At 54.3% G+C, this 22435-nt stretch overlaps 1 protein-coding gene across 1 annotated transcript in view; it reads right to left on the reverse strand.

The window, feature by feature from the left end:
- Positions 1 to 22435, reverse strand: part of GFRA2 (GDNF family receptor alpha 2) — a 70979-nt gene that overhangs the window by 36073 nt on the left and 12471 nt on the right. Inside the window, exon 3 of the mRNA XM_045535328.1 lies at positions 7567 to 7921. Within this exon, the coding sequence (XP_045391284.1) occupies positions 7567 to 7921 (355 nt within the window). The remainder of the gene's footprint in view (positions 1 to 7566; positions 7922 to 22435) is intronic.

The following is a 22435-nucleotide window of genomic DNA, read 5'->3' on the forward strand; positions in this document are numbered from 1 at the left end:
AGTGGGGTCTTTGGGAGATGATTAGGGTTAGATAAGGTCATAAGGGTGGGGCCCTCATGATCGGATTAGTGACCTAATAAGAAGAGAAGAGACACCAGATTCTCTCTCTTTCTCTCTCTCTGCGCACACATCAAGGAAGACCATGTGAGGACATAACTGAGAAGAAGGCCATCACCAAGAACCTCATGCTAATCTCAGATTTCTAGCTTCCACAGCCGTGAGTTGTTGAAGCCACCCACCCAGTCTATGGTGTTCCATCACAGCAATCCAAACTGACTAAGGTCCCATGAGTGGATGCAGAAACCATCAGGGAGCCGGCGGGAGCACTCGAGACCAGGGTAGCCGCAAGTGTGTCTGCCCCTGTGTGAGCACACAGGTGCCCAGTGCTAGGGGAGGCCTCTGGTATAAACCAACCACACCAGCTTGAATTCTGATATTCTCTGCATAAGTGACATCTCCCCAAACAGGTCACTTCTCCCCAACCACCCAGAGATGAAGTGGGTCCTCACGTACAGCCCACAAGTGGGAGCCTTAGCTGGATGGGGGCTGCACCTCACCCGCCTGGGGTGTGGGGTTTGCAGGCGCACGGGTGCCTCGAGACCAGGCTGGAGGGAACAGGTGGAGACGCTCTCCCTGCAGCCATGCCGCCAGGCCCGCAGCACCGTAAACCGTTATCTTGTACACTAGATCTCTAGCCCGGAGCTTCTCTCTGTGTTTATTTCCCCAGAGCCTTTAGTAAAGTAATGTTCAACATTCCAGCCTTGTCTCAACATGCCACAGGAGATTCCAGGAGGAGTTGCTGGGGACCCTTGGCCCAGAGTTAGGGGTGAGCACGGCCCTATCAAGCCCAGCAACAGCAGCCAGCACAGGGGCCTCCACGGGACACTGGATCTCCGGTCTCTGCCCGGGCTGGGGATCCCACGACCCCCACTCCACCTCCGCACAGCTCTGCTCTAGGCTGGGCGTGGCTGTCAGACTCTGAGTTCTGCTGAAAGCCTGGCAGGCCCCTGAATGAGGTCTTATTTCTCTGCAGCTCATCTGCCCCAAGAAGAGGCTGTTCTCCATTGCCACCAGAGTGACCCAGGGAAGACCCAGTGGGTAACAGAGTCGAACTGGGATTTCAGGAGAACCGGAGTGAGATGCCGTCATCTCATTGTAGTGTGGCTCTACCCCCATTGCAGATGCCATCAACACAGTGTCTGCCACTAGACTCTAAGTGCCATGAGGGCCTCCATCTACTTCCTCATTAACTCTTCAGCCCTAACACAATGCCTGACCAGAAGTGGATGTCCAATAAACAGTAGTGAAGTTGATAAAGGAATGGAAGCCAGACCCCCACTCCTCCTGCCATAGGCAGTCCACTGGCCCCAGGAAGGACTGGCCGGTTCTATTCTGCCCCTCCCATGCCTGTGGCAGGCATCACTAATCGATTGTAGGCCTCCCTGCTACTGAGCCAGGGGGCAGATCTGAAATCCTTCTCCAGGAAGCCAATCCAAGTTGGTCCCCTAAAGAAGGCAGAGGTTCCTAAGCTTTGGGAGATCCAGGAACCCTTAGAGAATCTAATGAAGGCAATAAGTTTCTCCTCTAAAAGAGACACATGAAATTTTGTGTATAATTTCAAGATATTCAATTCAAGGATCTCTCCTTTAAAAGGAAGTGAAAGGTCGGAAACCCCACAGCCCACCTAACCCTAGGCGCATAATCATTTGCTGCCGTTTGGAGATAATCTGCTAAAAACATCTGCCAACAGATCCTATAGAGAGTCAATTAGAAGCTGAGGGACAGTCCCAAGGAGCCAAAAATCAAAACCCAGACCTGTTTGTCCACAATGCTTAAAGGTATTGGACACTCCCCAAGCTGGGCAAGGGGGAGAACGTGCTGAAGGGCCCCTCCCCAGTCCCTGAGGACAGCCTGGGGGTGGGGGCTGGGGGGTGGAGTGTGCCCAACTCCCTCTGCCTCCCAACAATCCTCTCTGACAAGGACAGTGTCCATCGCACAAAGGGGCCCAGGTTGCCAGGGTAGCTCCAGGCTGGAATCTATTTATACACATCCTCAGCACCCAGAGGTTAAATTACAGCCCAGGAGATGGCATGGGGCCAGCAAGGAGTTATTTATGTCCTCTTGGCAGACTAAGAGGAGCAGGGGACTTCAGAGGGCCTCTTCCAAATGAGGCCTGGTGGGGATGCAGTTTCCAGGACCACAGACTCATCCTCCCACAGCCCCCCAACCACTGCTACACACACACACACACACACATACACACACACACACACACACACACACACACACACATACATACACACACACATACACACACACACATACACACACACACATACACACAGTGAAACCATCTTTGCAGTGAGTGTAAGTTGAGAGGGTAGAAACGAAAAGATGGTGTTTTTAAAAATGTAGATCGTGGCCTGCTGGGGGGCTGGAGAGGATCCAGCCAAATTCCATGGGCTCCTCATCAGAGCCTCTTAAAGGCAATGCCTCCCCGTGGTCAGCCCAAGTCCGCGGCCCTGAAGGCTCACGGATGTGGGCCAGACAAAGGCGAAAGACAGAGCCTGGGCTCCCGCGACGACTTCGCCGCTGGCTGGAGCTGCAGGGAGAGCCAGCAGCTTCCACTGCCAGAGGTGCATCCTCACTCAAGGCCCCCAAACTGCTTCTGGTCCAAAGGGTGACGGAAGGTTCCGAAGTGCTTCCACTAACCCCGAGGGCCGGCAAGCAGATATCCTTGTTTAACCAAGGCTTCTTCAAGCCCCACATCAAGGAAAACCGCCAACACTTTATCGTTAGTGACATTTAATAAGACAGCACAGCGGAGTCTGTTAAATATCACACGGGTGATGTACGAGGCCTGCCACTAGGTGTGCCTCACTGCAAATCAATGCGCTTGCTTTAATGTAGTGCCCGGTTAGGTCGGCTCTGGCAGAGCTGCGCCCCCCACAAGAATCCTGGGCCAAGATTCACTCGGAGAGAGGCCAGGGCGTGACGGGGCCAACTCGCTGAGCAAGAGCAGGGCCCATGGGGGCTGGGCAGGTTTGGATAATCCAGCACCGGGCACCAAAGCACCGCAGCATGGGGCACGTTCCTGGGAGGTGCTCAGGGACGAAAGCCTCTTTTCCCAAGAGTGCAAAGCCCAGAGAGGTTTCCTCATGAGGCCCCATCAAGGCCAGCTTTGTTCATTAAAGTACCCAGGAAAGGGAGGTGGCTTGCAGGTCTTCAGTCCCTGCTCCAAACACCATGCCATTGGGGTCTCCCACTTTCACAGTGAAGATTTCCAGCTGTGGCGCCACTCTGGAGGGCAGGAGCCTGGAGGAAGCCCAACCCAGGAAACACGGGAAGAGCACCCCTGCCCCTGCACAGTGGAGAACCCAGGCTTCCTGCCCTCCAGACGCCCCTCTCAAACCACTGGTTACCTCCTGGTGCTGAGACTGGGCACCCACAGGGCAGCCTGGGCACGTGCATGGACGCTGGGGAAAGCAACCCATGGTTCTCCTTCCAGGCGAGCCCCTGGGAAGAGCTGGCGAGAAGCGTCCTTCAAATCCACCCTCCCACACCACCTACCCTGGTGAAGCTTCTCTGGTCATTGCCTCCTACAGCAAGAGCTCAGCTCTCCAGGAATATAACCTCCAGTGGGGAGGGCAGGAGCAGAGGGAGAAGGCAGACTGGAAAACTACTTTGAGAGAATCAGAGCCGTAGACCTGGTAGGACTGAGGGGTCCCTGCAGATGACCTGGTGGAGCAGCCTTATTGGATCACTGGAGAAACCGGTGGCACTGGGAGTAAAATGTCCTTGCAGGACCACTCAGGAGACCCCGGGCAGAATGAGGAGACAAGGCAGGTCTGCTGATGCTGGGACACCTTGGCAACCGCCTCCATCTACCACCTGTCGTCTCTGCACATGGCAGCCTCTGTTGCTCCCCGGTGCATGAGTCAACGTCCCCACCTCAAGTCTCAGCTCTGAGTCCAGGGCAAAGTTCCCTAAAGGACACCTCTCCGTGCTGTAATATCCCCCAAGGCTCCTGCCAGACAGCCTAAACGCAGGTCGTGCCCTCATCCCTTCCCTCCCCCTTGGGACCATATTTAAATTTGCATGTGGATGGGTGTGTTGTGGGGGGAACTAGGGAGAGATGGGCTGGAGGAACATCCTGGTTCAAGGTCAGGAATCCATCTAGCCACATCCTGGAGCAAACAGAACTTCCTCCTCGTGGCCCCAGGCCTCCCAAAGTCAGCCGGGTACCCAGGTCAATAATCCAGACACTGCACTGTCCGTGGGCCCCGGGGCTGCTACCGTTTAAATCTCTCTCCCAGGGCACGGAGCTGATCTGCCAGTCTCAGCCCCTCTCGGCTGCTAAGACTCCTCAGTCTTGACCTTCTCGGTCTTGTTTAAACACCCTTTCTGTTCCACAAGGTGAAGTTTATCACCCAATTCCTCTGTTCCTGGCTTCCCCCACTTCCAGAAAAACAAACAAAACACTTCTGGCTCTTTAAACAGGCACAGATGTTCTCCAAGCCACCAAATTCCCCCTGCTCCAAACTTTCCCATCTCACGCAGGGCCACAGGCCCCTTAGGAGCCATGCACTACCTTATCTCTCCTTCCTTAAAACAACACTAATAAAACAAGTGCTGGTATCCCTGTCTGCTCTGCACAAGATGCCTTGCTCAGACATCCAAGCGGCTTGACTCCCAGGGCCTGCTGCCAGCCCCTGCAGTCATCCGGCTTTCTGGGTGCTGTGCACACCCTCGTGCTTGGGGACCTGAGCTTGGACTCACGCTGGTCCTTTCCGATCCCTTTGAGTCCCAGTTCCTCACTGCGCTCTGCTCTGTCACTCCACACAGCTGCGTGTGATACAGCCGCCACCCAAGGTCGTTGTAGCACTCAGGACAAGCAGAGACTGTGCCTCGGCCTAAGAACTAGCGTGCTCCGCGCTCCTTCTACCACGCACAAGGACGTGTGTGGCCCACCAAGCCTCCCCTTCATCCAGCCACCAGGAAGCTCAGGCTCAGGCTCAGCAACCTGCCACACTGCAGGGTCCCTGTGTTTGCTCCCAACGTCTTCCTAGGGCTCTCCTTTCTCCTGCTGAGTTTCGTGCTCGTGTGGTTGTGTGCTGAGTTTTAAGGCGATAAGGTGTATTTTTTTAAGTAAGCAGAGGAAAAAAGCCCACCTTCTTCACAGAGCTTTCCCTGAGCCCTGCAGCTAGCTCTGGGATCAGTCCCTGCTCTGAACTGCAGCAGAGCTTATTTTCCAAACCAAAGTGGCACTTCCCCTTCAGCGCACACGCGGCCTGGCTCTCCCACATTAAAAAGAAGCCCTCTCACCCCAGGTCCTTCTGCAGGCCCAGGCCCTGGCTTCATCCTTTCTGAAGAAGGTGGTTTATACCCAACGCCTTGACTTGCGCAAAGTGGCCGGACCCACTGCAATCCGGCTCCCACCATCCGCACAGGCATGCACACAAGCACATGCATTTGCACACGCACTCAGTGAGGCACCACGGCTCGTTCCCCCTCCCTCTGGGCCCACTCTCCCCACCTGCGCTCTACCCTCCCTGACCTTCCCGCCTCACACTCTACTACCTTTGCCCCCCCCCATAAGCACTGGTGTTTGCAGGAAAGTTCTGCCCTTCCTGCCCCTCCAGGGGCTTCACTCATCACCCACACGCTGAGGATGCCCATCTCTGCAGGTGTCTCCACCCTAGAATCCCTCGTGGGCTCCACCAGCCCTTCCTATGCCACCTCACGCACTGCTGTGGCTTTAATCTCTAACAAGGTGCCCCATAACTCCCAAGCCCATCTCTCCTCTCCAGCCTCAGTACTCACCTCCACCCCTACAAGTCCAGCTGCCTCCCAGATGTTGCCATGGAGGTGGCAATGGTCCCCCAGGCACCTTGGTTGCTGCATGTCCAACACCACCCCCACTGAATGGCTCCATTGTCCTGGAGTTACTCAACTAGGACACATGGCGGTCACCATCCATTTACCCAACCAGGTGATGTTCACCACGTGCCTGGCTCTGTGTGCAGGACAGAGTGTGCAGTAAACAAACAGAAAGGGTTCTCGCCTCCAGGGGACATTCAGCCAGTCACCCACTCCTGTGCAGTCTACTTCCCAATCTTCTCTGAAACTACCCACTTTTCTCCATCCCCACAGCCAGTATCTTAGTCCGGGGCAGTAAGCCACACTGGAAGGAAAGCCGTACAGCCCGAATCCCAGCTCTGAAACGTACGGCTGTGCGACCTCTGGCAGTTCCTTTCTCTCTACCTTGCCAGATGCTTCCTCACTGGCAGATAAAGATAACAGTACCCCTTCATAGCATTGTTGCAAGGATTAAATGAAGCCTCTAGAACAGTGTCCAGAACAGAGTAGGCAACCTATACACACCTGCACCTGTTGCAATCCCTGTCTCCCAGCAGCCTCCCCTCTGGCTCCCCCTGCCCCCGCTGTAGCCCCCTCCACATGCACCGCCCACCTGCAGTTCCCATCACCCAGGCTCTCTGCCCCCTCCAGCCTGTGCCATGATTTTCCAACTGACTCATTCCCTGGCTCTCTCTTTCTGGTTTCCCAAGGCTCAGCTTAAGCCCCCTCCCCTGAACCCCAGTCTGCAGCAGATGCCCACCCCTGTACTCCCTCCTGCAAGAGCCCACAGCCTGGTCCCACTGAGCCGGGTCACCCTCCCCTGGTCTGTGTCCCTGCTGGCCTGGGTGCTCCCTGGAGAGCACTGTGCTCACCTCTGTGAGCCCAGACCTCAGGACCAAGCACTGCACACAACAAGAGCTCAACAAATACTTAACAAACAAACAAAAACATTACAATTACTAAGGGCCAAATTTCAACTCACTATAACCAAAAAATTTAAAAGCCTCCTTCCTAATAATTAGGCTACACTTATTAAGCATTTACTATATTCCGGTCTCTGCGTCATGTAATCTAACACTCACAATAACCCTGTGCCGTGGGTACTTTTATTCCTGTTTTACAGGTGAAGGGATAGAGACTTGGGAAATTTTTTAAAACCTGCTTGAGGTTACACAGCTAGTAAGCAAAGTCAGGATTCAAAGCCAGGACCGTCGGACTCCAGAGCCCATTCCTCACTCAACACCGCACCGGTTCAGATCTCGGTTCAGAACGCGCTGGCTCTGTGATTGACAAGAGCACCTTCCCTGATGGCCACATGGCCTCTGCTGGGATCCCAAGGCTCTAGGAGTCCATGACTTTAAAGTATAAGCCCCTCAGGGTGTTCATCTCGGTTTCCCTACAGCAGGAGGCTGGGCAGAGTCAGCAAATGATAAACCTGTGCTGAATGAATGAATGAATGAGCAAATGAATGAATGAATAAGTGGATGGATGGATGGATGAACTGATGAAATGGATGAATGAAATGAATGGGTGACAATTCATTTTGCACATGTCCAAGTCAGTTTCAACCTTTTTGACATCCTTTCTACTGGGTTCGGGGTCCTAAGCCGATGGACCCCACGGAATGCAGCGCAGGGGGACACCAGCCTGGCCTCGCGAGCACCCTCCTGTCGGCAGCCCCCAGGGCTGCAGCAGCATCACTCTTACCGGCACAGGTGGTCAGTCCGGCACACGCTGCGGAGGTCCAGGCAGTTGGGCTTCTCCTTGTCCTCGTAGGAGCATCTGGGCAGGATGGTTTGCCGGCGGCGCTCGGCGCATGCCTGGTCTTGGCAGGAGCAGAAGAGCATGCGGTAGGTGTACTCGCTGGGAACCCGGTCGAAGAACTGGCGCAGGGCCTTGTGGCACTTGCGGCGGTTGCAGCGCTCGGTGGGCGAGATCTCGCGGTTGCAGATGGAGATGTAGGAGGAGCGCAGCTTCTTGCAGTTGTCGTTCAGGTTACAGGCCTTGGCGGCATCCAGGCAGTGGTTGCTCCTGGTGCTGACCACCGGGTCTGCCCCTGTCCCTGCAGGGGGAAGGAGAGAGCATGTCAGAGGCCACCGGCTCCCTGTGGGAGGACACAGCAGCCCACTCGCACTAGGTGACATCTCCCAGCACTCAATATGCTTTTTTGTGCCTGCTCTTTGCCTCAGTTTCCCCACCTGTGAAATGGGATCACTTAAGAGGACCTACCTCCTAAATTAGGTTGAGGTGAGGATTGAATGAGTTAATACACAGGTTCATAAAGCACTTAGGACAGCGCCTGGTATGGGGTGAGCCGCACATACAGTGAGCAATTACCATGACGACTGTTAATCCAAGGTCTTAATAAAACTTGTCACAGTCTGGGCACAGCCTGCAATCCCAGCACTTTGGGAAGCTGAAGTGGGAGGATCACTTCAGGCCAGGAGTTCAAGACCAGCCTGGGCAACATATCAAGACCTCTGCCTCTACAAAAACAAAAAAATATTAGCCTGGTGTTGTGGCATGCACCTGTAGTCCCAGCTACACAGGAGGCTGAACAGGGAGGATCACTGAAGCCCAGGAGTTTGTTACAGTGAGCTATGATTGTGCCACTGCACTCCAACCTGGGTGACAGAGTGAGACCCTGTCTCTAAAAATAAATAAATAAATAAATAAAATTTATCACAAACCTTAATCTGTCATGAGAGTCTTAAGGGGAAAAAGAAACTATCACAAGCCTAAAAGGTAAGCAACTAGGTGTGCATGACCCTGTGTACAAATGAGGGAGACAAAGTGACTGGCTCAAAATCACCAAGGGATGCTGAACCAAGACTGGCCCCGGGGCCCCGAGCAGCCCGCAGCAACACATTGGTGTTTAGGGTGGGACAGTTCTCATTATGGGGTCCTTCAGTGACCAGGGTACAAATAAATAGCACACATGTGCCCTCCTGAGCCATTCTGGCAAGAGCCAGCTAAGCCAACCTCTTTATTTTACAGATAAGGAAACTGAGGCACTGAGGGGGCAGGGCATCTGCCCAAGTCACCCAGTGCATTGGCAGCAGATCAAAGCAGGAGCCCTGATCACACCCAGTGCCATGGCATGCCGGGGACAGCCGTCAGCTTAGGGTTTAGGATGAGCCGTGGCCTTCTCATCCGTTCTTCATCCACCCTACAAATGTTTCCCAGTATCTCTTGAGCACCACCGTCTCCACGCAAGGCCACATGGCGTGGCAGGCAGGACTCAGGGTGCAGCAGGCTGAGGCCATGCTTCCCTTCCCCGGGGCGGGGCGGGGGGTGGGAGGCAGTGGACGAGCACTTCCAGCACTGGGTCATTAAAGGTCAACCAAGTCCCACCTCTGCACAGCCCCCCGCCAGGCCCCGTGTTGGATATAAAAGCGAGAGAGGAGGCCCCACTCTGGAAGAGCTCCAGCTAGGAAACCAACGGGCAGAACAGCACAGTGGCTCAGGCTGGGCATTCTGGGACTGAGACATCAGCATTCAGCTCCTGGCCTTGTGACCTTGGGCAAGTGACTGAACCATTCTTTGCCTCAGTTTCCTTATCTGTAAAGTAGTACCTACCACATAGGGTCACTGTAGGCATGACCGAGACAGCTCATTTTTTCTGTCTCCCCTACACATCATGACTGTGCCCTATCTTCTAGATCATTCCCATCAGCTACCACATCGCCCATCATTAATTTACAAAAAGCCCTTCTCGAGATCATGCACACCCCTTAAGTTTCCAACCCACCTCTCTGCTCCCTTTGAAAGCAAAACCCCTCAAATGAGCTGTCTCTACCAGCTGTGTCCTCTTCTCCTCCCCTTCCCTCTTGGACCCACTTCGGCCTAGGGTCCACCCCTACCTCTCCCACCAGGGCTCAGAATCCTCGGGCCTCATCTTCTCAGCCCATCAGCAGCCCTGGGCATGGCTGATCCCTCCCTCCCATCTGAACCCCCTTCCACTCTCCTCAGGGCTCCCTGAGGCCTCCCCACACTCTCCTGCTCAGCCCACTTTGCTGGTTCCATCTTCACTACCCAGGGCTCAGCCTTCTCTTTCCCACGTGCACCCGCTCGCTGGGGCCCTCAGCTCACCTCGTGGCCTGAAACACTTATCAGATTTGTACCCTCCAGCCACATCCCCCAGAGCCCCATCCATCCGGCTGCCTACTTGACAACGCCAGCTACAAGCCCAATGCCTGCATCTCACACGTAACACATTCAAAACCTAACCCCAGATTTTCCCCCAAAGGCTTCCCGCCACCCGTAACAGTCACCCTCATCCTGTGGAAAGCAGGCGCACCCTTCCAGAAGCTCAAGCCCAAACTCTTGGAGCTTCCTTGACTCCTCTCTCATTCACACACCATGCCAGGAAAACCTGGCAGTTCTCCCTTCAGAATATATCCAGAATCCAGCCACTCCTCACCACCACCACCGTGACCACCACAGGCCAAGCTGCCAACACTGTGTGCCTGGAAGAGCCTCCTTCCGGGCCTCCCTGTTCTGCCTGTGCCCCCACGTCCCGCCCAGGACAATCTTCTCTCATCACAGCAGCCGCAGTGAACCTCCTAGAACCTCAGGCAGCAGCTCTCACTCTCAGGCCCCAGAGCACCCATTAGCTTCCTCGTCTCATTCAGGCTCCAAGCTTGTGCCATCCAATATGGCGGCCACCAGCCACACTTGACCACTGAGCCTGAAACATGGCTCATATATTTCAAATGTACACACAAGATTTTAAAGTACATACCAGATTTTGACAACTTCATCAGAAAAAAATAATGTAAAGTATCTCATTAATAATTTTTTACTTTGATTACACATTGCAGGGATAATATTTTAGATATATGGTATTTTAAAAATGTACTATTAAAATTAATTTCATCTGTTTCTTTTTACTTTTTTCAATGTGACTGCTAGAAAATTTAGAATTACATATGTCAGAAATGTGTATTATAATTCTAGGAGCCTGCACTGCTCTGTACGACCTCACCTCCAACTCCTTTTCCCAAGGTTACTACTCCATTCCAGCCACACCTGCCTCTTGATCTTCCTGGAACATGCCAATCATGGCCTGGCCTCAGGACCTTTGCACTTGCTGTTTCCGTGGCCTCTCCTCCGTCCCCATGACCACATTGCAACTTTCCTCATTCTGTTCAGGTCTCTGCTCCAATGTTACCTTATACGTGAGTCCTTCCTGACCACCCTGCAAACAATAACAACCCCACACACGCTCCATTTGCCCCTGCTCTGATCTGTTTTTCCACAGCACTCAGCACCATCTGCCCTAGTATGTGCTTATTTACTCATGTGTTTGTTTGGATCAAATACAAACTCCCGGAGGGCAGGGCTGTGTCGGCTGTGCTCATTGCTGGGCCCGTGATCCCCGGTGTTTGATACTCGTGTGCTGAGTAAGAATTTGATGAGGGAGAGAATGAAATGTACTTGGACCAGTGTCTACTTTATAATAAATGCTCAAAAAATGTGGCTAATATCATTAAGAGGCGCAACTGGCACAGAGTAGGCGACAGTGGCCGAGACAAGCGCACGTGGAACCCAGCCCAGAGGGGCTCAGAGCTGAAAGTCAGGGGGTGACTGATGAAGGCTAAGCTGCTCACCCCAACACCTTGTCTGGCCAACGACAGCTGAAATAGAAAACTGCCCCTCTTCTTGTAGTAAAAGTAAAAGCAGGGTGTGGGCACATCCAGAGAATCGAATACTAGTCAGCGATGAACGGAGAGGAGCTATCAAGCCACATCAAGACACGGAGGGGCCTGGCAGGAGAGAAGCCACACGTCATCCACCTGATCCAACTACGCCATCTGGGCGAGCGAGAACCACGGAGACGGAAAGACCAGTGGTTGTCGGGAGCTGGCGGGGAGGGAGGGATGCGCAGGCAGAGCGCAGAGGATTTTGAGGGCAGTGGAACTGCGCTGTGTGACACTGTAGCAGAGGATGCGTGTCACCACACATTTGTCCAAACCCCACGAACCTGCACCACCAAGAGTGAACCCTCATGGAAACTACGGACTTCGGGTGACAACTATGTGTCGAGGCGGGTTCATCCGTTGTACCAAATGCGCCACTCTCGGTGGGGGGAGGCGGTGTTCATAGTGGGGGAGGCTGTGCCTGTGCGGGAGGGGGCAGGGGGGAGATGGGAACTCTCTGCACCTTCCTCTCAATTTTGCTGTGAACCTAAAACTGCTCTAAAAATAAGCCTTTTTTAAAAAAAGGAGTTGGGGGAAATTTGGTAGAAAGAGAATCCAGCTTTGTTTTCCTCGTCAATCAATGAACGTATTTTTACTGAGGGCCCACTACATGCCAGGCACTTGCCCAGACACTGAGGCTGCAGCCCGAGCCAATGTGAGTTCTGGGTCGGGAAGTTGGGGTGCAGATAGAAAAGCACGCTGCCCAGACCTGGGGGTCTCGGAAGCAGCGACGTCTCTGCTGAAACCTACCGGATGAGTCAGAGGAAGCAAAGAAAGCGGGTGGCAGGCAGAGGGGAGCAGGGACCAGGCTGGGAGGAACTGCAAGCTATTCAGTTGCCTGGAGGCAGAAACCAAGAAAGCAGCCCCCCAGAGAGGACGCTGAGCACTAAGCAAGGGCCTGCAGCCACGCTGGGGCTTTTGGCCTTCCAAGCAATTCCCTGAGCTGCTATCAGACCATTCTGCCTGGGCCAGAAGGCCCCCAGGACGCCTGTCAACACGAAGGCTGTTGTGGGGACACTGCCTCTATGGGACCAGGGTGGGATGCACCTGTCAGAGGCTGGCTGGCTGCTGGCCTCGGGAGGAGCAGAGCGGCCTGGGGGCAAGGTGGAGGAGAGAGGACAAGGAGGGACCCCAGAGAGGAGCGGGGCGGTGACTGCAAGCAGAACAGCAGCTAATTTAGGCCTGTGGCTGCTTCCAGGATCCCCAGGTGCCCTGTACCCGCTCCTCTCAGCATGTTCCTGGGCTAATGCCGGTGCAATTACAGCCTCGGCGCCTTCCATTTGGAGCTTGAATAGTGAAAGCTTTGCTAGGGGGTGGGACATGTAAACCTCTGGGCCAAAACTTGGTAAATTTCCTAGAAAAAAAAAAAATCAAGAAAAGCAGCTACTGCCTGGTTACCAGGAAGAGGTCCCCTCTGATCCTCCCGCCGTGGGAAGAGGGGACGAGTGGGCTGGATGCTGGGGGCCCACTCTGCCCTGGAGAAAGGCCCCCGGGCAGGCCCAGGCTCTGACCCTCTGCCAGCCGCCTCTCCAAGCAGGCCGCCCGCTCTGGTTTCTGTCACCAGTGAGACAGTCGGGTCAGGGCTCGGCACAGGGCCAGCACCTCTCCAAGCAGCCACTGCCTTTCTATCCACCCTCAGCCTCCCGTCCCTCCCATTGGGAAGGCGAGTCCCTACTCGGGAGGAAGGAGGTGGGGGACTCCAAACACAATCCTCCCCCTGCGCTGGGGCCACAGCCCCCGAACTAAAATGTGCAAAGGGCAGGGACGTGGGTTCAGGAAGCCCACCCCTCTGCCTCCCTCTCCACCCCGCACAGAGAGCTGAGGCCACACGAGACCTGAGGGGGACTCAGGAGCTGGGCTGGCCCTGGAGAGCCCGTCTTCCACACGTGCTCCACACATGCTCCGGCTCCAACCCCACCTGTGTCTCCCAGGAGTAAGTGGTGATCAGCTGCCCAGGGGAGAGGGAGGCGGGATTTACCAACACTTGGCAGTCTCCAAAACCTCAGCAAATTCATCCTCCCAGCCCCCCCCCGGGGGGGCACTCTTTGGCTTAGTTAGCCCCTCCCACCTCCCTCAGCAAGGGCGCAGGGGCAGCTCACTGCAGACAGGCGACAGAGCCCCATGCGGGACCAGAGGCTGCAGCTCAGCCTGCCCCATGCCGCAGGCCCCAGCCCTGCCCCAGCCCAGCCCAGCCTCTCCCTTCTCTCTGGGGCACTGCCCCGAGCCAAAGACCCAACCAGACCACACACCGGGCTGTCCCCAGAGAGGGGCACCCCAACAGGCGGGCATGTGAGTGCTCTTCAAACTCATATTCTTTAAATATTTATTTGACATGTATATTGAGCAGAGTTTACCAACGTTCAGCTGCCCAAGTACCACCTCTATCACTTTGGCCATATTAACAGTACCACCTATGCTAATGTTTAATTTATTTTTTCTTTAAATCCCTTAAATCTTAAATAATGAATTTGTTTAATGCCTTTAAACTTTTCAATACCTACCTAGATTTATCCTAAATGATAACATCTACGTTGGTTCTGAATTTCTCTAACACATATTAAAATGCACTGCTATTAAGATAAAAATACGCATTCCTCTGCCCCGTCTCCCATTCCAGCAGCGGCGTGCAGCGCTCTCAGAGGGAAGTGACTGATTTGGAGCCGCCGTGCTTAACCTCTGGTGCACCTGCACAGGCCCCACACCCGGCCCACGGAGTCTGGGCTCTGTGGCCAGCGCCCAGGCATCTGGGTTTCCCAAGCACCCCGGGATTCCGAGGCCACCTTGCAAAGTTGCAGAACCAATAGTAAGAGGACAGGCCGAGCTGCCCTTGGCCCACTTCCCAAACACACACACACACCCCATGCAGTGCAGAAGGTAGACTGTGGCCCTGTTGTCACCAAAGCATTCCCCCTGGATATTTCATCAGTCGCAAACAGGCCTCTTCCTGTGGCAGCCGAAATAAGACGCTCACCATCCTGCAATCCCTGCAAGCCAATGAGGACCTAACTAGGCGTTTCAACATCCCCTCTGGCCTTCCAGGAAACTGCCCCTAATCCCATTTGCAGCTGCAGCGTCTGCCCCTGAGCCCATCCTGGGCCCCTGGGCCAAGCGGTGCAGCTCTGCCACTTAAGAGGGGGTCAGAGAACCTGGGTCCTAATTCTGTCTCTGCCTCTCTCAGCTGTGTAAGACCCCAGGTAAATCTCTGTCCCTCTCTGGGTCCCATCTCTTCACCTGAAAAATGCTGGGGTTTGAACTCTACGGTCTCCTATATTGTGCATCTCTCCTGCCCACCCACCTGACCCATCAATGCAAGAGTCTGGGGGCAGGAGGGCCTGGGGAAACTCCCCCGTCTCACCGAGTTCCTAAGAGCTGGAACCACACATCAACCACGACAGGCTAGAAGGAGCTTACCCTGGTCCCGTGGAAACACAACAGCAGCGCGCACAAATACACAAGGATGCCCAACCATGCCCACCTCTCCGCAATCAACACCCGGGGCCCTGCAGTTAGCGCCAGTCAACAGCTATTTTCACACTGACTACATTCCAGGCCTGGAAATCGAGCTGTGAACAGGAAGGAAATAGTCCCTGCTCTCCGGGGGCTTTCACTCCAGTGAGAGCAAGACTGGTAACGAACACATAAACAAATAAGGTCATTTGAAGAACTGATAAGTGCTACGAAGAAAATAAGGGAATTCAGAGGAGAATGACGGGGGATGAGAGAGGCCTCTCCTAGGAGGTGATGTCCAGTTGAGACAGGATGATGGGCAGGAGCGAAACATACAAAATCCAAGGTAAGAGAATTCCAAGCACAAGGAAGAGCAGGTGCAAAGGTCCTGAGACAGGCGAGAGCTTGGCATGCTCCTAGTCAAAAGGAGGTGTAAGGTGGCCAGAGCTTCCAGAATGAGGCGTGGAGAAAAGGAAGTCAGACGGACAGTCAGGGGAGACCTTGCAGGACAGGTAGGAACTTTAGATTTTATTCTGATATGCAAAGTGCTTGGAGAGCATTAGGAGGGGAGCCCATGACCCCACTCTCTGACATACAGAAGAGTTTGGGTTGGGGGTTGGGGGAGGGGAGGAAACCCGTTACAAGCTATGGCAGCAGCAGGAAGATGCTGGAGGCTTGGGTGGGGTGGTGAGAGCAGAAATGGCAAAAAATGAGGCCATTCGGTGTATAATTTAGAGATAAAGCCAACAGGACTTAGATTTTCAGTGGGAGGAGAGAGAGAAACTGAGGAAAACTCCTGGGTTTTGGGCCTGAGCACCAGGCAGATGGTGATACTGTTTTACGAAATAGTAAAGACCTGGAAGGAAGGAAGAGAGGCAGAATGAAATGGAGCGTTCGTTTTGGACTTGTTAAGTTTGAGATGCTGCAAAGGCAGGAGGGACCAGGAGCCTGGAGTTCCGGAGAACAGTCCGGGCTGGAGACGTAAAACTGGAGTAGTTGGTGCTGGAGGCTGCGGACAGCCACATCGCCACGTGGGGCTGCTGGGTGGAGGGGGAAACAAGGCAGAGGAAAGGGGCCAGGACAGAGCTTTGGGGTGCAATGTTACTGGAGAGGGGAAAGAATGGACCTTGAGTTGGTGGAAAACCAAGAGATGCTGGTTTTGTGGAAGCCAAGACAAGGGTGAATGAAGAAGAAATTCCCAATGAGATGGAGAATGAACGAACTCGCAGCAGGGCTGGACGAAGACAGGAACGGCAGGTCAGCAAAGGGAGGGGCCTGGAGGAGAGACTGGGCGCTGCCCGTGTTGGGGCCTGGACTCCGGGGGGCGGGGGGGGGGGGGGTTTGTAGCCACCTGGACCATCACCTCCATATCCCGTGTCCCCATGGGGCATCCAAGCCCAGCCCTCCCTCAAACCCGCTGACTTCCACAGCAAACACTGCCAACCCAGTGTGTGTCAAGCACCATGGATACAGGAACAAAACCAGCAAGGCACCTGCCCTCCTGGGGCTTCCATTCTAGGGCAGGTGCAAAATTATAACCAAGTGAACAAATGAAAACTTTCCCCTTTGCCTGGGGCTCACTCTCTCTGGTCTAGCGGTGGCTGGGGAGGGGGAGGACCCGGCTGGGCCACTGAGCAGCAGAGCAAGTGTGCACAGGCCGCGCAACCTCTTTGAGCCTCGTTTTCCTCACCTGCAAAATGGGGACACAACACCCACCCTGCCAAGACACAGAACTACGCTGCGATACAACAGGACACTGTAGATGAAAATGCCTCTCACGGTTTCCAGCCCATAGTGCACAGGCAATAAATGCTTATTTAAAATGTGTTACCCGGCTGGTGGGGTCTTCTCTCCCATCTCTCTCCCCTTCATACTGTGCCACCTGCTAGAAGAGGCAGGTCCCATGTGCTCCAGCCTCTACACACTACGCTGCAAAAGATAAAAGGGTCCCCCGTGTCCCCCTGGTGAGCAAGAGGAGGTCTTCAGAGCTCCCTCTGCTCCATCCAGGCAGGACCTCACCTCTGCCCCGTCGCCTGCAGGAGTGGTGGCCAGGAGCCCCCACCACCTAGCTGGAAGCGACACCTCAGCTGCCCCATCCCCAGGACATGACAGGACCAATCCCAGTCCCCTCAGTTGTCACTCAAAGCCCAGGGATCCGGCGTGTCCCTACTGCTCTGTTTGTCTAGGGCACCCACCCTCCTCAAACCCGCCCTGGGAGTCGCAGTCCAAGCTCCCCTATGATCTCAAGGTTCTCTCCAAATTCCCCCCTGGCCTCCCAGCCCCGCCGCAACACCAGGGAAAGCCGCGGTTCTGGAAAGCAGGCCAACCCCGCCAGAAATCAATTTGACAAATGGCAAATTCACTGAAAATCAATTCGAAAGGAAATCACTCTGGATGATTTTGAATCTCATTTATATTTTGTCAAATTTTAACCACATTTAAAATTCTTTCTCCAAGTCCTCAAATGGCAGGTTAGTCTTAATGTCATGGCGCTAGTCATTAAAAATACAAGTTTCATTCTTTCACATTTGAAGGGACTTTTTCAGTCACCTTTGAGTACTTTATTCCTTTTAAATATAGTTTTGGAGTTTTGGGGGGTTTTATATTTAGGGTTTTTGCCATTCTCACACCATGACATATCAGCTTTAATTTTTTATTTGTAACAATTAAAGACCAAAATTGAGGCATTTCATATTGATGAGAAACCCATCAGCTTTAATTTTGTATTTGTAACAATTAAAACCAAAATCGAGGCATTTTATATTGATAGGATTGACCTAATCTTTCCTCAGCATTTTTGATTTGATGATGCAGTGAATGGACGTAGGATCTGAGGCACCAACCATAAGCTAGAACTTTGTTTACTGATTATTATCAAATATACTTATCTCACGGTAAGAAATCTTTATCAACTCATTTTTTATTCTACAAAATTGAGTATCTCTTAAAATATGTCTATGAAGACTATTTGCAAAAGTCTTCAGAAGCCATGAAAACCATTCAACATAAATTTCTAAAAGCTTTAAAAATAATTCAAAGAACTGGGTTTGGGTAAATCAATGCATTTGGTAAAATCAGTGACTTCATCATTGAGCATCCTAATTTCCACACAAGTAGCCACGGTGTGGCTCACGCATGCCAGACCTCCGGGTCTGGAGGGGGTGGGGTCCTCCTGTCCTCCCCACCATTTCCACACCCCCATCCTCCCGTGACACACACCATCGGTCTCCACCCTGCCCTTCCTTGGGGCTGTCACCCATCCACTCGCCAGTCCCCTCTCAGGAAGGATCTCACATCTGCCCACCACTCCCGTACCCCTCCCAGGGGCTCCCACCCACAGGCACAGTCTGTCTGTGTACAGACGAGAGAGCCCTCCTGCTCCAGGGATCCCTTCCTACCCTTAGCTGCCACTGCCATGGTCACACCCAAGGCTTTGGCCTTCACCGACATCCACATCACCCCTGAAGTGCTGACACCAAACATCGCAACCTCGGGCTACCATCTCCTCCCCTTCCAGGTCCCTCTCTGGTCCCTCCTCCAGTAATCTCTCAGCCTCCCAGGCCCTGACCCCTGACCCGGCCACTTGCTCTCCTTCCACCACCCCCCACCCTGTCCTCACTGCCTCCCTGCCCAGCCTAGACTTCCTGACCCCATGCAAACACCCTGAGCTCCTCAGCCCCCTCTTCCTCTGCCAGACTCACAAACCAACGACCCCATGAAACCCAACCACCCCTGGGCATGCTGGCTCCTGAGCCGCTGAAGTCGCTGGAAAGACACACACGCACACACACATGCATGCACACGCACACATACACGCACAACCACGCCGACTGGTCTCACTTTCAATTCCTGACCTCAAGCCTCAAATGTCCTAAAATAGGCCCTTCACACCTTTTCCTGCCTCAGTCTCCCTGCACTATGTCCTCCCACCTTGTTCTAATTCGATTGCCTTGTGTCTTGGTCTGTTAGGGCTGCTATCCCAAAATGCCATGGATCCGGTGGCTTATAAGTAACGGAGATTTGTTTCTCACAGTTCTGGAGGCTGCAAAGTCCAAGATCAAGGTGGCAGCAGGTTTGGTGTCTGCTGAGGGCTCACTTGCTGGTTCGTGGACGGCCATCTTCTCGCTGTGTCCTTGCTTGTCTGAAGGGGCAAGTGAGCTCTCTGGGGTCTCTTGTACAAAAGCACAGATTCTACTCATAAGGGCTCTACTCTCAGGCCCCAATCACCTCCCTAATGTCTCACTTCCTAGTATCACCATCTTGGGAGTTAGGATTTCAACCTATGAATTTAGAGGGGACACAAACATCCAGACCATAGCACCTTGCCTCATACTCTATGAGAAACTAAGATTTGGACAGAAATGCTCTCACCTTCGTACCCGGTAGTGACCACCCTATCTCACCTGCACACCCAGCTCCACCTCCTCTCTGTTAGGAGGAAGGGCCCCTGCCCGGTAGCGTGTGCTCGTGCGTGCCTCGTGGATCCCACCCCTCCTCCCTTCTCAAGGACATCACTCCAGGAGTTACCCCTTCTCGCTTATGTCCTTGCATTCCTCCCTCTCTGGAGGGTCAGTCCCAAGACCTACAAACGTGCGGCCATTCTGCCTGTCTATCTCTAGACAGGACAAAACCAAAGGCAAAACCTTCCTGTCACCCCCCAGCCCCCTATCCTGCCGTTCCCCTTCCCAGCAAAGCTTGAAAGAGCTCTCTGGTTGCTGTTTTTAGCTTTTCTCCCCATGTTCTCTCCTCCCCAGATCAACCTTCCAACAGCACCCTCCACCCTCCTTTGGCAAGGTCGTCCTCGACCTCGATGGGCTGGATCCAGTGGTCACTTCTCTAAACTTTGATGACTTGACCTCTCAGCTGCATGTGGCCTGGCTGACCACTTCCTGTTCCTTGAAACCCGTGCGTGTCTCAGCTCCCTGACACAGCTGGCTGCTTCCCCCTCGCTGTCTGGCCCCGTCTCAGCCGCCTGCGCTAGCTCTCCCTACCACCACCACCCCACCCCTGTCGCTGTGGTTCTGTGGCTTTAAATATCATCTATATGCTAATGACTCTCAATCTATGCATCAACCCTGACCTCTCCCCACAACTCTGGCTCTGCATCTCCAGGAGGAGGTCTCATTGGCATGTCCTCCCTAACGTGGCCAAAACAGAACTCCTGATTTCTGTCCACCCCAAGGCCCAACCTGTTCCTTCCCTCATCTCCTCCAGCCTCACCATTGCTCAAGCCCAAAATATCAGGAGTTATCCACAATTCCAGCTCCACGTCCTCTCAACTCCACCTCCAAGATATATCCCAAACCCACGCATTCCTCTCTCCTGTGACTGTCCCTCCCCTGAGCCACTGCAACGGCCTCTGAACTGGTCTCCCTGGTCCCACTCCAGTCCCTGCCCCGTGATCCATTCTCCCGCAGCGCAAAAGTGTTCTCTCCACCGCATCAGTCGCACCGAGCCGCTCCACTGTCTAAAACCCGCCGATGGCTTCTCTTTACTCTTAAAATAAAATCCAAACTCTGTCCCTTGGGCAGCAGCACCTCAGTCACCTGGCCCCCACCCAGCTCCATGCCCACCTCCCCTGCCACCTCCTCCACCTCATTCTCGGGTCCCCACCACATGGCCTTCCCCAGGCCCCGCCATGCACACACGGGCTCCCCCTGGGGGCCCTTCCCTGGCTGTTCCCTCTGCCATTCCCCTGATCTTCCCTTGGCTGGATCCTTCCTGTGAGTCAGATTTTGGCATTTCCTGTCACCTCTGTCCCTTCATCCTATTGTAGCTCTGCTTGGCATCCTACAGTCTCTTCCATGTTTCTTGTTAATGTGTTTGTTGGCTTGTTTTCTATCTTCCTCTGTCTCCGGCTACTAGAACACAAGCTCCATAAGAGCAACAGACTCCTCTGCTCTGCTCACGGTGTGTCCTCTGCAGCTCGCGTGGCACGCGGAGGGTGCCCAGTGACTGTCCGGGGATGAGTGCACACACGTGTTCCCGCAGAGAGGGCGCCTCAGAGCCCGGAGTTCAGTGAAACGGCCTCCAGGCTGCAGGACACCCCAAAACACACGCACACAGCTGAGCCCACTCGTTACTCTCGCTGATCGGGCAGAGATGGGCTTCCCGTCCTCTCACACCCACCCCGGTCACCCGAGCTCTCCCTGGAGCTCCCCTGGGGGTAAGAGGAGGGGTTGAGGGAGTGGCTGGGCCCAGGGTGGGAGGTGAGACCACTGAGGCCATCCCCTCCTGTCCACTCCCGACAGAGGCCACTGCCAAAAACCCGTAGCCACTCCCACCCACACACTGATACGACATACACACCATCCCATACACACACACCCCCACACACTCTGCACACTGACACACACCCGTACACACAATGACACACACACGCCACCGCGCACACATGCCCACTGCCTCACGCACACACCTACGCACACACCACTCCCGCATGTGCCCCGCGTACTTACGCTCTCCACCTACACACTGCGCTCACACACACGTTCACTTCACACAGCCACCCCTCTCCCCACTGTGTCCCCGTCTCTGCACGCCACGGGGTCGCAGGACACGCCACAGCCCCGGCTGGGAGGGAACACCCAGTGCCGGAGCTCAAACCCGATCCCCATCGGGATCAACTAGAGTGGGGCCAGTTGGCTATGCCAGGGGCACGCTCAGGGAGAAGAGACCCCCGAGAGGGCCACCCCAGGAGTCAGCCAAGAGCCACCCTCACCCCAGCTGCCGGTGGAGCCCGTGTCACAGAAGGAGGGCCAAGCAGGTGGCTCCCTAGAGGATGTCATTTGAAGGGTACCTGAAAATACCCTCACCCAAAACACTCACCCCAACCATGGCACCTGAAATTCCACCATTAAAAAGCCTTTTGGGGGTTCAATTTGGTTCTCTCTTCACCCTGTTTTCATAGCAATTTCTTCCTTGGACACAAAGGCAACCAAAGATGAAGTCACCAACACCCTGCCCACACCTTAGTGAGAGCAAATCCTTCTACCCACTGACAGCAGCCTGAGGTCGCTGGCGCTGACAGGGAGAGAGAGAAGATAGAAAGGGAAGGGGGGAATGTAGGTTTCCGGCTGTGGCACCCCCCTGGGAAGGCCGACTTCCCCCCAGTCCCAAGAGCCACTGGGCCACCTGGCCCCACCCCCGGCCCACCTCTCCTGTCCCCACAGGCCCCCTCCCCCACCCCACACCCTCTCCTCGGCCATGAGATGAATCCCCGGAAAGGGGAGGTGTAAGAGGTGACAGAGCTGCAGCTAAAGCCCAATTTTCGTTGACACTCAGAGTCTCTGACAGCTGTTAGAGGAAGAATGTGATTTTGAAATTTAAATAACACGCTTCTGCATTCGGCTCCGGGAGACAACCTGAGGATAAGCAGTTTATCGCCTGAGCCACCATGAAGGGGGCAGGGAGAGAGGCTGCTGTTC

The sequence above is a fragment of the Lemur catta genome, chromosome 22 (genome assembly GCF_020740605.2).
Source record: "Lemur catta isolate mLemCat1 chromosome 22, mLemCat1.pri, whole genome shotgun sequence".
Taxonomy (NCBI): Eukaryota; Metazoa; Chordata; class Mammalia; order Primates; family Lemuridae; genus Lemur; species Lemur catta.